Source organism: Lithobates pipiens, unplaced genomic scaffold (assembly GCF_037356315.1).
Source record: "Lithobates pipiens isolate NorthernLeopardFrog02 unplaced genomic scaffold, aLitPip1_a1.2 Scaffold_28, whole genome shotgun sequence".
In the NCBI taxonomy this organism is placed as follows: Eukaryota; Metazoa; Chordata; class Amphibia; order Anura; family Ranidae; genus Lithobates; species Lithobates pipiens.
Window position 1 is genome coordinate 31,551,204 of NW_027507789.1, and position 17,940 is coordinate 31,569,143.

The 17,940-nt window shown below is 40.9% G+C and overlaps 1 protein-coding gene across 1 annotated transcript in view; it reads right to left on the reverse strand.

Moving 5' to 3' along the window:
• Positions 1-2,291: 2,291 nt before the first annotated feature.
• Positions 2,292-17,940, reverse strand: part of LOC143935280 (protein-glutamine gamma-glutamyltransferase 5-like) — a 71,131-nt gene continuing 55,482 nt past the window's right edge. The window contains exons 12-13 of the mRNA XM_077459027.1: positions 10,428-10,564; positions 2,292-3,953 (exon numbers count right to left, since the gene is read on the reverse strand). Coding sequence (XP_077315153.1) covers positions 3,803-3,953; positions 10,428-10,564 — 288 coding nt within the window. The 3' untranslated portion in view covers positions 2,292-3,802. The remainder of the gene's footprint in view (positions 3,954-10,427; positions 10,565-17,940) is intronic.

The window sequence follows — 17,940 nt, forward strand, 5'->3', positions numbered from 1 at the left end:
GAATTTGTGTATTTTATTTGAGTGGCACGATTTGCTCAGGACCCACCCCTTTATATTCATTATTTGATAGTTTGTGTTCACTATTTTGTCCTGCTGCATTTTTTAGTTAGCATTTGCACTTTATATCACTCAGGCTTTTTTTCACAGCATCTGTGTTTCATTATATCTGATTTTGGATTTTGTTCCACTTTAGTCACTTATTACCACTTAGCGGCGCGAAGGCTGACCACTTTTATACATGAGGATGAGCAGCAGCCTAGATAAACAAAACTTTTGATTTTGTATCTCTTATATTATGCTAAGAATGAGATCCTGTACAAATGAAGCTCCCCCCCCCCCCCCACTTGCCTCATTGGAATCAGCCCTAGACACGGCGCTGCCTATGTAAAAATTAACCTGCCTATCTAGGAATTGTCCTGGGAAATATGATTGTGAATCACCATTATCTTGGCTGATTTATAAGTCTATAAAGCATTATCTTTTTTTTTTTTTCTTTTGGGATGATAGTATATTTGTTAACAGTGATTTGTAACTGTTGATGCATGGCTTTGTGCTTTATCTTTGATTATTTTATTTTTAACAGTACCACATATTGTTCAATAAAGCAATCCTGGTTTTAAAAACAAAAACAAATATTGGAGACCACCAGGAAAATGTCCAGAGACTTCCATATTACTTCAGGGTGTTTCTTTTATATATTCTTTAATATACTTTGTTTTATAGATAATTGAACAACAGCAATGTTCAGAATGTGGTGACCTCTAGCAACCTTCAGTAATAATCTTAAAGCGGGCCTTCAGCTTCCTGAGGATGATCCCGTCTCGTCACCCCTCCTTCAGCCAGAATAGGGCTTTGCCTCTATTTTTTATTTAAATGCTTATGCATGTCACTCGCCACATATCCCTGGAGGCAGCTTTCATTGAAAAAAGGAGGACGAGGTGGGTCTGTCCACGAGTCTTTGAGAGGAGTGCTGGTGTGCCAGCAGCTTAACGATGATGGCACGGGGAAACATGGCGGCACAGGACCCAGCACTGCCAGAAGAGAAGAGTCTGTTAACTGGACAGTGCTAGATCTGCTGGGTGGGTGAGTATCAGGTTAGTAGAACTCACCACCAGGACGACAAGGCTTAAAAAAAAAAATGGAGGGTAAAGTTCCCCTTTGATTGTTTTGTTCCAAATAAATGAAAACCAAGTTCTTGTTTCTATAGGATGCCATATTTTGGCCCTAACCCTTGTTTGTACTTTACTGAATTAGCTTCTGTATATGATTCCATTACAATAATTTACTAAGCATCCTATCTGATGCATGCTTTCAATTTATAACAGGCTTTAGTTCTCTACAGGTGCAGAACAGCGGCCATCTTTTATCCATCTCATTGACATTTATGCAACAGGGAATCTGTGTCTGTGTGCGGCCACCATTTTTAAGAAGTCTACTGGAGCCTGACAAGCCAATTCTGTTTGTCTTGCATCAGTCTTTTCACATGCGGATCCGACTGACACAGGTTATTAAAATTGTGGCTGCAATCTAACAAGCTGCTATGCACAACACACTTTTCCTTTGCAGCTTTAAAAAAATAAATAAATTCAAGGATTGACCCATCCAACAGTGTAATTTTAGTTACAGTGGGGGTTATTTACTAAAGGAAACTCCACTTTGCACTGAAAGTACACTTGAAAGTAAACTCGTAGTAGATCCGAGGGGGACATGCAAGGAAAATAAAAAACAGCATCTTATCTTGCACATGATTGGATTATAAAATCAGTAGAGCTTCCAATCATTTCATATCTACTCCTCAGATTTAGAACGACTGCACTTCCAAGTGCACTTGCAGTGCAAAGTGGATTTGCCTTTTGTAAATAACCTCAGTGTCTTTAATACTGAAACAATGACTTTTGCCTACTATAATTCCCAATTCTGCTGATGTCTACCTGGGAGTTTTGGGTGTTCCTGCCCTCTGTGCATGTTATAGAAAATTATAGCATGTTATCGCATGTTCGGTTTCTGATAATATTAACAATTTCAGCCCCGGAAAAAACTGGCTGCTCAATGATCAGGCTATTTTCTGCAATATGACACTGCGTTGATTTAACAGACAATTGCGCAGTTGTACGACATTGTACCCAGACAAAATTGACAACCTTTTTCCCCACAAATAGAGCTTTCTTTTGGTGGTATTTGATCTCTGCGGTTTTTATTTTTTGCGCTATTAACAAAAAAAGAGCAAAAATTTAGAAAAAAAACCACAACATTTTTACTTTTTGCTGTAATAAATAGCCCCATTTTAAAAAAAAAGCAAATTCTATACTCAGATTAGGCCGATATGTATTCTTCTACATATTTTTGGTAATAAAAATCATGAAAAGCGTATATTGATTGGTTTGCACAATAAGTTAAAGAGTCTACAAAATAGGGGATAGATTTATGGCATTTTTATTATTATTATTATTTTTTTTACTAGTAATGGCGGCGATCTGCAAATTTTTATCGAGATTATGGTGGACACATCGAACACTTTTGACACATTGTTGGGTCGATTGACAACTATACAGCGAGTATAGTTATATAAAAATGCACTGATTATTGTATAAATGTCACTGGCAGAGAAGGGGTTAACACTAGGGGGACGATCAAAGGGTTCCCTCTGTGTGTGTTCTAACTGTGGGAGATGGGACTGATTATAGAAGATGAGAGATCATGGTTCCCAGCTCGTAGGAACTCACGATCTCTCTCTCCTCATAGACCTAGGATGTGTATGCTTACACACACACGTCCCTGTTCGCCCTTGTACACACGGTCGGACATTCCAACAACAAAATCCGTTGGATTTTGTCTGACGGATTTTGTCCGAAACTTGTGTTGCATACACACTGTCGGACAAAGTTGTCGGAAAATCCGATCGTTCGTAACGTGATGACGTTATTTTATTACGACGGGACTACGTTCAGGCTAGTAGCCAATAGCTTTGGTCTAGGAATTTAATCTGAGCATGCGCGGCACTTTGTCCGATCGGAATTCTCTACAAACGATCCGAAAAAGTCAGATTGGACCATGTTGTCGGAAAATGTTATAGCCCAGCTCTAAAACGTTGTTGGTCGGATATTCCGACGGAAACAGTCCGATGGAGCCCACACACGGTTGGATTATCCAATAACACGGTCCGATCTGACATTTTCCGTCAGAATGTCCGACCGTGTGTACAAGGGCTTATGCCTCTTGTGCCCTTGATTGCTCATGGCCAGCAGTCATCACGACCGCCGGTCACGAGTATTGGCACCCCCACCATGCAGCGGGCACGTGCTCCTGCTATCCCACTTAAAAGGACAGACGTACAGCTACGACGCTTTGCGGGATCGTGCCGACCTGCCGCAGTATAATGGCGGCAGCTGGTCGGCAAGTGGTTAAATAAATATATTTATAAATATTCAACAGGGGATGTAGAGCCTCTCAATGTGGACACGGCAAGTGTGTAAACATCCAAAGCACAACTATGGCTATCTCACCAATAAAGCCTCCAATAAATACGGGAAAATTCCAATCCCAATAGACAAAAGTCCCTCTATGGCACATGATCTCTAAGTAAAGCTTTAAGGTTTTATATTAACAATCACATGATATCGGAAGCAAAGTTTACATTTAGTTATAATTATATACAGTATACAAAAAGTGACTATAAATACATAAGAGAAAAATATGGTAAAGTTTGGCATCTTGGTAAAATAAATAGTGAAATTCATTTCTCCAGTCTTCACGGGTGTTTTAGATAATGAAGTGTATATCAGGTCATTTAAAAAAAAAAGAGTTATATCCAAGGAACATTAATCATTACACTTCCTTTCACAAATTTGATCTTATTGCAAGAGAAGCTGGCTTCAAGCTGTAGATTTCCTCTTTTAAATGGAACGCAGTAGATCCTTACAAAGCCGTTCCGCCTTGGAAAAATCTGGTCCATGCTGAAGAAAAAGAACAGAAATAAAAAAATAATATATAAAAATAAAGTTTTCAAATGTTGGAAAGAAACAGATGCTTATACATACTTCCAAGTGTTGTGTTAACAAATTATATATTTTGTAGAATGCAGATTATTCTGTAATTCTTGTTCTGTAAAGCCCCATACACACTATCAGATTTTCTGCTGTTTTTTTCCTTCAGATTTACCAAAACCATATAATATGAGGTCAAACCTTATGAGTTTCAATTTGTATGCAATCAGGCAGGCCCTTGCACTACATGGTTTTGGTAAATCTGAAGACAAAAATCAGCAGAAAATCTGATAGTGTGGGTTATTTACTAAAGGAAAATCCACTTTGCACTGAAAGTGCACTTGGAAGTAAAGTCGCTGTAGATCCGAGGGGGACATGCAAGGAAAATAAAAAACAGCATTTTATCTTGCACATAATTGGATGATAAAATCAGCAGAGCTACCCCCCCCCCCCTTTTCAGATCTACCCCTTAGATTTAGAGCGACTGCACTTCCAAGTGCACTTGCAGCGCAAAGTGGATTTGCCTTTTGTAAATAACCCCCAGTGCGTATGGGGCTTTATTGTAGAAAGGGCGACACACAATAATATGTGCTGTTTATATGATAGGGTCATTGCATTCAAATTTGATACAGTAAAACCTTGGATTGCGAGCATAATTCATTCCAGAAACATGTTTGTAATCCAAAGCACTTGCATATCAATGCAAATTTCCCCATAAGAAATAATGGAAACTCAAGTGATTCGTTCCAAAACCATTTATTCATAAGTCCTTCAGTTTATAGTCCATATAAAAAGATTATAGCAATGTGACCAGGTTGTGTAACCATAAAATGTCTGCCCACAAATGGAAGCCCCCACAAGGGGAATAGAAAAAAAATCCAGCAGGAGCTACAGAGTATAAAAGAGAAGAGAGACGCCTCTAAGTGTAGCAAAATGTTGCTAAATGTTGTACCTTCATTAAATGTAACCATATTGCTACACTTAGGCGCCTCTCTTCTCTTTTATACTCAGTTGTGACATGACACTACTTGTATATCAAGACATCGCTTGTATATCAAGTCAAAATGTTGCCCGTCTTGCAAAATGCTCTCAAACCAAGTTACTCTGAAACCAAGGTTTTACTGTATTTCATGTTTGGGTAGATGCAAATAGGCAAAAACACGAACCAGTTGCTGATATCTAGACTATTAGGAGACCCCCTGCACCTCCAGGTCTCTGGTCTGGTGCACGGGAAGTGTTGGGTAAGAGGATGTGCCATTCTTACTGTTGACTTTTCCATTTTTTTAATGTATATCAACTGATAGGAAAGGCAGTAGATAGTAAGATAGTTCCTGATTTTACAATAGCACTGAGGGCTGGCAGAGGTGCGAGCTCTGGTCGTGTGATCACAATATTAGACTTGTATCAATAGTAAATGATTGATCCTCCAATCTGCCATGATTTGGCATAGTAGACCCTTCAAATTACCATTTAACCACTTCAATACAGGGCACTTATACACCTTCCTGCCCAGACCAATTTTCAGTTTTCGGCTCTGTCGCATTTTGAATAACAATTGCGTGGTCATGCTATGCTGTACCCAAACTAAATTTTTACAAATTTGTTCCCAAAAATAGAGCTTTCTTTTTGTGGTATTTGATCACCTCTGCGGTTTTTATTTTTTCCTAAACAAATAAGGAAAAGACCGAAAATTTTGAACAACGTGTGTTCGTCACGGTCACGGGACTTCATTGAAGTCCCGTGACGAACACGCCTTGGGAATACTAGATACCAGAAGTGACGTGGGTGAGCTCGCTGCTCGTTTTTATTATTGCCAGTTTTATACACTTCAATGTGAGTACCTGTCTTTATTCTGTTGTTATTAATACCTATGCCATTATATACCTATACCATATACCATTTTTTTTAAAATAATACACTATCGAGCATCCCTCCTGTCCTTTACATTTGCCCATGACCTATTGGTGAGGCTCACCTGCTCCAAACCTCCAGGGAATTAAAAGGGGACGCTGATTGTAACCAGGACACATACACCAGCAGAGCCAGAGACACCAATATAGGACGACCACCTGCAGGGCTGGACTGGGACAGAAATTTGGCCCTGGACTTCATCTAGACCGGCCCACTTACATTTTGAGTGTCCCATCAGCACCCCTTACATCAGAGTGTCCCATCAGCAGCCCCCTTACATCAGAGTGTCCCATCAGCACCCCCTTACATCAGAGTGTCCCATCAGCAGCCCCCTTACATCAGAGTGTCCCATCAGCAGCCCCTTTACATCAGAGTGTCCCATCAGCAGCCCCTTTACATCAGAGTGTCCCATCAGCAGCCCCCTTACATCAGAGTGTCCCATCAGCAGCCCCCTTACATCAGAGTGTCCCATCAGCACCCCCTTACATCAGAGTGTCCCATCAGCACCCCCTTACATCAGAGTGTCCCATCAGCACCCCCTTACATCAGAGTGTCCCATCAGCACCCCCTTACATCAGAGTGTCCCATCAGCAGCCCCTTACATCAGAGTGTCCCATCAGCATCCCCCTTACATCAGAGTGTCCCATCAGCACCCCCTTACATCAGAGTGTCCCATCAGTAGCTCCCTTTCAACAGAGTGTCCCATCAGCACCCCTTACATCAGAGTGTCCTATCAGCACCCCCTTACATCAGAGTGTCCCATCAGCACCCCCTTACATCAGAGTGTCCCATCAGCACCCCCTTACATCAGAGTGTCCCATCAGCACCCCCTTACATCAGAGTGTCCCATCAGCACCCCCTTACATCAGAGTGTCCCATCAGCACCACCTTACATCAGAGTGTCCCATCAGCGTCCCCCTTACATCAAAGTGTCCCATTAGCACCCCCTTACATCAGAGTGTCCCATCAGTAGCCCCCTTTCAACAGAGTGTCCCATCAGCACCCCTTACATCAGAGTGTCCCATCAGCAACCCCTTACATCATAGTGTCCCATCAGCACTCCCTTACATCATAGTGTCCCATCAGCACTCCCTTACATCATAGTGTCCCATCAGCACCCCCTTACATCAGAGTGTCCCATCAGCACCCCCTTACATCAGAGTGTCCCATCAGCACCCCCTTACATCAGAGTGTCCCATCAGCACCCCCTTACATCAGAGTGTCCCATCAGCACCCCTTACATCAGAGTGTCCCATCACCAGCCCCTTTACATCAGAGTGGCCCACTGAGCCATCGGCCCACCGGGAAACTCCCGGTAGTCCCAATGGCCAGTACATGCCTGACCACCTGGGGATTTACACGGTTTCCATACCAAAGACACATATTTACATGCTGTTACCTTACAGCAGTAAGGTAAGGGGACGCCCATATATTAAGCTTCACAGAGGATAAGAAGCCACCTATCACCAGCACTGCATTGTAGAAAGTGATCACCAGCGCTAGCACTTTATTTCTGTTTGTTGATATACAGTCACTATATTGTAAGCTCTAACGAGCAGGGCCCTCTGATTCCCTTTGTCTTAAATTGTATTGTATTGTAATGTCTACCCCAATGCTGTAAAGTGCTGTGTAAACTGTCGGCGCTATATTAATCCTGTATAATAATAATAATAATATATGCTGCACCGTATATATATTTACCAAAAGGAACCCTTCACGGACACATTTACTATATTTTTTTCACTTATGATGAATTATTATCATTAATATTTTTGGATATTTTATTTTAATATTTTATCATCGTTTCAACCTAGGATAATATGTGACATTTGCACCTTATTTTATGTTTGTATACCGCAAGTATTGCCTCCTTCAGTGCTTTTAGTGTTTCTCATACAGAGCACATTTGCACTTTATTATTTATGTATAGCGCATCACTATCTTTTACTCTATTTACTTGTTTACTTGTTACTTCTATTTACTCGTGTGTGCAGCAGTATTTGATTTATTGGTTTGGTTGGCGCAGGAATATTTTTTGAATTATATTATTTCTAGTCTAATGTTTTTTTTAAATTCTATTCTTTTCTATTCGAATTTCAGAAGATGGTTATAATCTTTCTATTTAATTCTATTCTTTTTTTTATTCTATTTCTTTCTATTCTATTCCATTCTATTCTATTCTTTTATTTTCTATCCTATTTTGTTCTGTTTTACTCTATTATATTGTATTCTTTTATTTTCTGCTATAGTCTTTTCTATTCTGTTTTATATTTTTCTATTCTATTTTATTCTCTTTGGAAATTTAAAACTTTTTGAATTAGAAAACTATTCGAAATTAATTATAAAACTTTTCGAATCGATCCAGACTCGAATACGAATAAACTAAACGAATTTTGAAAACAAATTAAATGGATTAAACTAAATTAATTTATGTAAATAACGAATCAAAACAAATGTTTTCATTCTGCACATGTCTACTATACTCACTGGGGAACCCAAGGGGTTAATCCTCTGCATTGTGTAAAAAGGCTATTTGATCCTGTTTTCTCTGATCCTCCCCTTCTTTTTCTGTCTCCAGTTCATCTGCTAATAGAACAGAGCCTTAGAGGCACTCTGCACATGCTCGGTTTGGTGTGTATTGCTAGAGAGTTTTTTTTTTTTTTTTTGGAAGGGCCCTCACATTGGTGGCTGGTGGGAAGAAACCCCCACTCAGGATGGAGAGGGATTAGAACACCTGTCAGGTTTTTGTTGCTGTCTGTGGCCCTATTAGGAAGATCCCACCTATTATTTGTCCTGTTTACTGTTATCATTAACCACTTGTTTACTGGGCACTTAAACCCCCTTCCACCCCAGATCAATTTTCAGCTTTCATCACTGTCACACTTTGAATGACAATTGCGTGGTCTTACCACACTCTACTCAAATTATATATTTTTTTCACACAGATAGAGCTTTCTTTTGGTCATATTTAATTGCTGCTGGGTTTTTTATTTTTTGCTAAATAAAACTGTTTCATAGTTTGTTATAAAATTTTGAAAACAGGTAATTTTTCTCCTTCACTGATGTGCGCTGATGAGGCTGCACTGATGGGCACTTATAGGTTGCACTGATGGGCACTGATAAGCACTGATGAGGCGGCACTGGGAGGTGGCACTGAGAGTTGTCACTGAAGGACACTGATAGGTGGCCCTGAAGGGCACAGATAGATGGCACTGATAAAAGGCACTGATAGTTGGCACTGATGGGCACTGGTAGGTGACACTAATAGGCAGCACTCATCTGTGGCACTGATTATGAGACACTGATGGACACTGGCTGGCAACACTGGTGGGCATTGATGGGTGGCACTGTTGGCACTGGTAGGTGGCACATTGGGCACTGATAGGTGGCACATTGGGCACTGGCAGTTGACACTGGTGGGCACAGAAGGTGCAGCCACAGCTTTCTGTGTGAGGGACCGATGTACCTCTGACAGCAGCCAGTAATCGGCTTTTTTCCCCCTAATGCTGACAGCGTGAAGAATAAAAAATACAGATTACTGAGTTTCTGTTTACATCATGTGATCAGCCGTCATTGGCTGACCGCTGATCACGTGGTAAGGGGCCGGGATCGACCCTTTACTCTGATCTGTGATCAGCTGAGTCTCATAGATTCGGTGATCACAGAGCACGCCATGGGGACACGCAGACATCGCTTGCTCAGGAGGACGTCCATGGATGCCCTCCCGGCAATTAAGGCCCATGCTGTAGCTGTCTTTTGGCTATAGTGTGGGCAGCAAGTAGTTAATAGTGAAAGTATATTAAATTTAACAAACTTTGGGTTGTCACCAGAACAAGAATAGAAGGGAAATCTGATAGGGACAACCAGGGATTTCGTCACTTTGGGGAGATTTCCTCTCACTTCCTGTTTTGGCATTATAGTAGTGCAATGTTACTGTGGTAACACTGTATTGCTGTGGTCACAGTGTGTATGAAAAAATGTAAGAAAAAAAGGAGGTGTGTTACTGGCCAGACCACCAGGTGAAAACAGAGGTAAAAATGCCTAAAAAAGGAAAGAAAATGCAGCCACCACATTTCATGGCTGGTAAGCTTCAATATATAAAAATTTTTGGGGTTTATACCAGCTTTAATTCCGCATATATTAGCAATCATGTATATGCTCCATCTGACTTTTGCTGGCGGAATTTCGGCCAGCAAAAGATTGAGAGCAGGGTCTCAATTTTACGGTCGGAAAAAGTTCCAATCGGAAATTCCGAATGTCTGTACAAATTCAGGCGAGCACAAAATTCCTACGCATGCTCGAAAACAATTCTATGCATGCTCGGAAGCATTGAACTTCCTTTTTCTCAGCTCGTCCTGGTGTAGTACATCACCGCATTCTTGACGGACGAAAGTTCCGGGAACTTTTGAGGGACCGCGTGTATGCAAGCCAACCTTGAGCGGAATTCCGATGGAAAATCCACTCGTCTGTACGGGGCATTACTCTCTCTTTTGCTCTACTTGATAATAATGATGTTTTCAGGATCATACTTACTGTACTGTGATAGGGCCACCTGGAAATAGCCCTGCCCCTTCTGCAGTCATAGTGCAGTTACTTAGAACTTCATTAAAAGGGTTGGAGAAGGACAGGATTACACTCAGCGGCTGGTTGAGTTTTGGATTACCGTAAATCTAAAGATTTAAACAAAACAAAATGTTAAAGTTCACATTCGAGCCTGCATGAATACATTGCGATTTGTGACAATATACTGCAAAAGTATGATGCTTCATAAAAGATCTACCTTTTATTACTGAAAAGCAGTGCTTGAGCTCCAGTCTAGGCTAATTTAGTATTCTGACTACTGCAGGAAGCATATCCCTAGTCTTCTCTTCTCCAGGGATCACTCAGACTGTGCATTGTAACTTTGCTCTAAAGTAAGACACTTCAGCAAGGGCAGACCTCTGTTGACTATGAACACAGCCGAAACATGTCCAGCCACCAGGATTTACATAATTTTGTCATTTTCAATCACCATCTCAGTCTACGAAGTAGATGGCTGATCAAAGATTCCCTGTCCTTTTGGAGAAAAAAGCAGATGTAGGTGTTGTGAGGGGGAATACTCTGTTCTTTGTTGGAGGTAATAGTGTGAGTGCAAGGGGTTGAATAATAGAGGATTTGCATGGCCAATCACCCAGTGATAGTGCATGCATATTTGCATTATAAAAGAAGTAACCCCCAAAGGGTTTTTTTTTTATAGTAAAATATGTGGTGCAGACAACACCAACAAGAAATTACATATAGAGCATAAGCATATTTGTTTTGTGCGAGTGGGACAAAAAAATAATTATTTTATTAAGCCATATCCTGTACTTTTCATTTCTGAATCATTGATTTTCAACAGAAAATGCCGCACTCGGCCACTAGATGGAGGTATGTATCACTGGAGTTTCCTATAATATTAAGCACCCTCTAGTGGCCAAATGCAGTATATTCCATTTGAAAAGATTGATTTACTGTATAATTGAAAAGAACAGGATATAGCATAATAACACGATCCAGTTGTTTGAAAAAAACAGTGTACGTTAGTTGTGATCATGCGCACTGTACAAATCCCATAGTCCATCTCACAAGTGATGAGGAGCAGGATGCCTATGATTCTTCATTGTTATAAAATTAAAAGTGATCCAGTGATCCATACACCTGTATATAAATACACAGACACTTATATATATGTAAAATGCAAATCCCTCAAGTGGGTAACAAATAAAATATACAATCCGGGGAACAAGATTAATTATCCAGAAATAAAGTGAAAAAACAGGAAAACTAAAGAATGACAAAAGTCCACGTGAATGGGCTGTTCAATCAACAGTTATAATCTTTTAAACCATACTTATCCTTAAGAGATCTTCACACCATATGTAACCACTACCATTGGCCGCTCCTATATTGACCTATGGTAAATAGGTCTAAAGTGCTTGTCCCTTTACGGGCACTATCTGAATATTATCATATAGGATTTATATACCGAATGATGGTCCAGTTCTGGGAGGCCATCATATGAACATATGCCGAACACAGATTGAGGTAAATAGCCAATCAGCGGCACTTTACCACGTGATCAGCTGTGTCCAATCACAGCTGATCACGATGTCAACAGAAACCAGTTACCGGGTCTCTTTACCACTCCTTCTCACGCTGTCAGTATGTGGAGGAGAGGAGAAAAGAGAAGAGAATTGGCTTCTTCAAAAGTGGTGCCAATTAGTGCCCACCACTGCCGCCAATCAGTGCCCACCACTGCTGCCAATCACTGCCCATCAGTGTCTCCTCATCAATCTCACCTATCAGTGCCCCCTACCAGTGCCCAACGGTGCCACCCACCATTGCCCATCAGTGTTGTCTATCAGTGCCACATACTAGTGCCCATTAGTGCCCCCTATCAAGGATCCATCAGTGCCACCTATCGGTGCCCATCAGTGCTGCCTATCAGTGAAGCCTCATCAGTGCCACCTCATCAGTGCCCATCAGTGCTGCCTCATCAGCGCACATCAGTGAAGGAGAAATAATACCTGTTTACAAAATGTTATAACAAACTATGAAATCGTTTTTTTTTTTTTTGATCTTTATTAGTTTATTTAGCAAAACAATTAAAAACCCAGAGGTGATTAAATACAACCAAAGGAAAGCTCTATTTGTGTGAAAAAAATTATAAAAGGTTTGTTTGGGTAAAGTGTTGCATGACCGCGCAATTGTTATTCAAAGTGCGACAACGTTGAAAGCTGAAAATTGGCCTGGTCAGGAAGGGGATTGAAGTGCCCAGTGGGCAAGTGCATAATAAACTCACATTTTGGAGTGGACTAGATGCTGGTGCACAACAGACCAGTAACGTGTAGAAAACCACCCAGCGGTACTACTGCTGAAGACTGCAGCATGTGGAAGGATAGTCTGGACACATCCCCTTAAGGCTGTAGTCTACCTCTCTGTGTGATGTCAAGTTCTTTCCTCGTTCTATTGCTGTGACATGTAGTGGAACATCCTACCTCAGAAGCTCTGCCTTTTATGCTTTATGCTACTAGCGTGGCTTCATTCTTAAGAACCCACGCTCGTGGCGTAATGTGCAGGGGGAAGAGCGGGCGAGGTAGGTTGTTCCACTACGTGTCACAGCGATAGAACGAGGAAAGAACTTGACATCACACAGAGAGGTCGACTACAGCCTTAAGGGGATGTGTCCCGACTATCCATCCACAAGCTGCATCCTTCAGCAGTAGTACCGCTAGGCAGTTTTCCACATGTGTTACTTGTCTGTTGTGCACCAGAATCTAGTGCACTCTATAATGCGAGTGTTATATGAAGTTTTTAAATGAGGTTGTTTTTATGGTAAACACTATGATGGCATAGCTCCCATCTGTCCCTGATTTTGAGGGACTGTCCCTGATTTGGAGCAATGTCCCTCTGTCCCTCATTCCTCCTCATTTGTCCCTCATTTTGGTCTGATCTATATAGTTGTATATAAAATGCCATTTTTATCGATCAAAAAGTATTTTTCAGCCCTAAACCTTTCATCTGATTTCTAAATTGCTGCATTTGTAAATTCCAAAGGCCAATATAAAGGGATATTAGTGGTAAAAAAAAGCACTTGATGGTTTAACCAATCTTTTTTTTTGTACAATTCTCCTTTAAGGGGGCGTGGCGGGGGTGTGTGTCCTATGGCTGCATACTTTTGCTGATAGGTGTCCCTCATTCCCGTCTCAAAAAGTTGGGAGGTATGTGATGGTCCATATATTTCATTTCTGAGCTTTCAAGTGTGATATCTGCTGAGCGTCATTGGAAGAAAAAAGACCAGGAGGAGATACAAGGCTGATCAGATCCTATCAAGATATTGCCTGTAAAGGGACAAGTGCTTTGGACCTACTTGCCATAGGTCAATATAAGAGGTGAGCGGCCAATGATGGTGGTTACACATGGCGTGAAAGTCCCTTAAGGATAGGCATGGTTTAGATCAGCCTTTCTCAACCTTTTCAACACAGAGGAACCCTTGAAATAGTTCTCCAGTCTCAGGGAACCCCTTCTAAAAATGAGAAATCTACAACTTGTGATACATTAGTGTGATGGTCAGTGGGAAGAATGGTCCTTACACGTGTGGTCATTGGGAAGAATTACCTTCTTACAGATAGCTAAAAAGATCAATGGCGTCAGTGGGAACTTGTCTGAGAGAAATTGCCCAATGCTGAAGGAACCCCTAGCAACCTCTGGAGGAACCCTGGTTGAGAATCACTGGTTTAGAAGATTACAATTGTTAATTGAACAGCACATTCACGTGGACTTTTGTCATTCTATAGTTTTTCATTTTTTTACTTAATTTATGGACTATTAATCTTGTCTCCTCGACACTTTTAAAACTGTAGATTAGTGTCATGTTAAGATCTTGATATTAGAATGCATCCTTCTGTTGTCTGTACACATTAGGTAGTGGTTGTAAGTTAGCTGATAATAAAAACCTTTCTCATTATTTACTGTAGATCAGACATTGCCAAACTTTCTGTTTGTGAGCCACACTCCAGTAATAAAAAGCAGCAGTGAGACACACTAAGCATGAATACTATTTAAATGCCTATCAATAAAATAATGTGTTATAATATCACCACACTGTTATTCTTTAATAAGACGTAAGTGCTGCATTAATTAGCAATCTGCTTTATAGTATTTGGCAGCATAACCACCATTGTACACCAGTTTGTCATTTCTAAGAAAATAAAGTAAAATCTCTTAAAACAAAGGCTACACGCCTACGTCCTTTGAAAATACAAAATTAGTGAAAATTATGCGTACAACTATACACAGTATATTTTATTTAAAAAAAAAAAAACTCAACACTAGCCCACTAAAAAATAGATAAATCAGCATATATTTTCTAAATTTACTCCAATGAGGAATAATTTAAAGCACATTGTAACCCAAAAACAATAATGTAATATATTGCAGCTTACCTGTTCTTATATATATATACATATATATATATATATATATATATATATATATATATATATATATATATATATATAGTTACATAGTAGGTGAGGTTAAAAAAAAGACACAAGTCCATCAAGTCCAACCTGTGTGTGCGTTTTTTTTGAATATTACATTGTATATCCCTGTATGTTGTGGTAGTTCAGGTGCTGATTTAACCGGTTGCCGACCGCCTCACGCCGATATACATCGGCAGAAGGGCTTATACAGGCAAATGAACATACCTGTATGTTGCCCTTTAAGAGGCGGCCTGCGAATGCGCCCGCAGCAAGCTCCTTGAGTCGGGTCACGGGTCCCGCGGACTCAATCACCGGGATACCGGCGATCATCTCACGGAGAGGAAGAACAGGGAGATGCTAATGTAAACAAGCATCTCCCCGTTGTGCCTAGTGACAATGTCACGGATCTCTGCTCCCTATGATTGGGAGAAGAGATCAGTGACGTGTCACACGTAGCCACGCCCCCCCCACAGTTAGAAACGGACCCTAGGACATACTTAACCCCTTAACTGCCCCCTAGTGGTTAACCCCTTCATTGCCAGCGTCATTTACACAGGAATCAGTGCATTTGTATAGCACTGATTGCTCTATAAATGAAAATGGTCCCAAAAATGTGTCAAAATTGTCAGATGTGTCCGCCATAATGTCACAGTCACGATAAAAATTGCTGAAGGTCGCCATTACTAGTAAAAAAAAAATTATTAATAAAAGTGCCATAAAACTATCCCCTATTTTGTAAACGCTATAACTTTTGCGCAAACCAAACACTTATTGCGATTTTTTTTTTACCAAAAATGTGTAGAAGAATACATATCAGTCTAAACTGAGGAAAAACATTGTTTTTTTAGATATTTTTGGGGGATATTTTTTATAGCAAAATGTAATAAATAAAGCGTTTTTTTTCAAAATTATCGCTCTTTTTTTGTTTATAGCGCAAAATACCACCAAAAGAAAGCTCTATGTGTGTGAAAAAAAGGACTTCAATTTTGTTTGGGAGCTATGTTGCACGACTGCGCAATTGTCAGTTAAAGCAACGCAGTGCTGAATCGCAAACAAAATTGCTCTGGTCAGGAAGGGGGTAATTTCCGTATAGAAAATACCTGTTAAACTTGCAAAAAGGTCATGTAACTACCCGTGAGCTGGGTTGAAAGCACAAACATTATTCCCGTATGACAGCTATAACATCCTTGTCCTATTGCAGAGATTTCCCTTCACTTCCTGCCCCATGGCCAAACAGGAAGTGAGAGCAAATCTATGCAAATTAAGGGAATCCATTGCCTCCCCTCAGGCCCTCAGATCTAGTGTCCCCACTCGAAAATTTCAGGGTGGATCTTAAACAGCAAGGGGTGTGGTCTTGACAGGAAGGGGTGGGTCATATTTAAACTAGAGGGTGCACGAGTTTAGTTAGGCCTAGGGCACAAAACCTAAATACACTACTGGACGGGTTAAATGATGCTGGATGATGGAGGACATCTTGTGATGGAACAAGATTACTGTGTGGCACGGCACCATAAAAGAGGTGAGTGCTGCTGTTTATTTCTTTATTTTAAATGCTGGTTGCAGTTCCAGTAAAAGGGAATCTGCCTACTCGGCACACAAACAACAGTTAAATCCTGGCAGAGGTTTACTTTATTTTCCCCTGGAGATCCTACCAGTAACACATTTCCTGTCCTAAAGGTAACAACACTCCATGTCTTGTATCTAGGAAGAATCAGCATGTCACCATAGGACAGGAAGTGCATTAGGGCTGCAGAAATCCTCCCCTCTTCTCATCTTTATAACATGGGGGGGGGGGGGGGGAATCATAAAAAGTTAGAGCACTGGATTTCTGGTGAAATCAGTAAGTGTTTTTACACATTTTAAACAGTGCACGGGAGAACTGCAGGTGTGCCATGGGATCTCTCATGTTGTGTGCCGGGACCACACCACAAGGCTCTGTGGCTCCGCCAGCATAGTGCTGATTGTCTTTCACTCACTGAGCAAGTGTGCAGGCCTCACACGGTCATTTGTGCTGCCTGGCCCGTGCCTGAATTGGATTGTTTGATGTTCGCCGCCACCAGACCCTGCCAGTCCGGATCACGAACACGATTAGGCTGCAGCCTGGCTGCCAGCAGTGTGCCAAGACAGGCGTCCTTCCAGATGCTGCCAGCCAATAAGGTGTTGAGCACGGCGCGCCTCAATGTGACGTCATTCTCTCCCACCCACAACAAAACAGGGGAGCCTGTTTTCCCTGGCTGTATGTGTGGAGCTCTGTGTAAATTGACGGCGCTATATGGTTATAAGCATCTTAATGAGACACGCACCCAAACTCACTCAGGATGGACTGGTGTCTTTATTCAACCTTACTAACTATATACAAGACGGCTGCTTTTGTATATTTTATATTTACTGCTGGCCAGAAAAATTGTTAAATCTTTTCAGATGTGCCGTGAACAATTTTAGTTTTTCTTTGGTGCGTCACAAGACAAAATTTGTTGAGACTACGATATAACAAAAGACAATAGTATACCAAGGGGAAGAAAGTAGGCAAAGTTCATTTTCAGGGTTTACATACAATGTAATGATATGTTAGAAAGAATAACAAGTTACCTAATCGCTTTTGTTAGTGTTTGTGTAATTGTATCAGATGCATAAAGACAAAAAGGAGTGGCATGATATGATTACTTCTTTTATGAGCAAGATAATATCTAATGAGGCTTCTTCTGCAAGGTAAATAATATGTTTCTGAAACGCTACTGGTCTATGCTTTCCAATAGCTTTAATTTCAATTTACTGTATAATTATGTTATCTTTTGCAAATTCGGTTAAGCAATGCCTGTTAGCATATATGTACACTAGGGATGCACTGATACCGATATTGGTATCGGTATCAGTGCCAATACCAGGCCTTTGCACGAGTATTGATACTCATGCAAATGATCCAATGCCCATCTGATACTTGTTGTATTGGACCAGGCATCCTCAAGCTCAGCAGCAGGGGCAGGCAGCCTCACAGGTGACTGGCGCGGCTGTGGGGGGCAGTTACAAACACCAATCTCCCT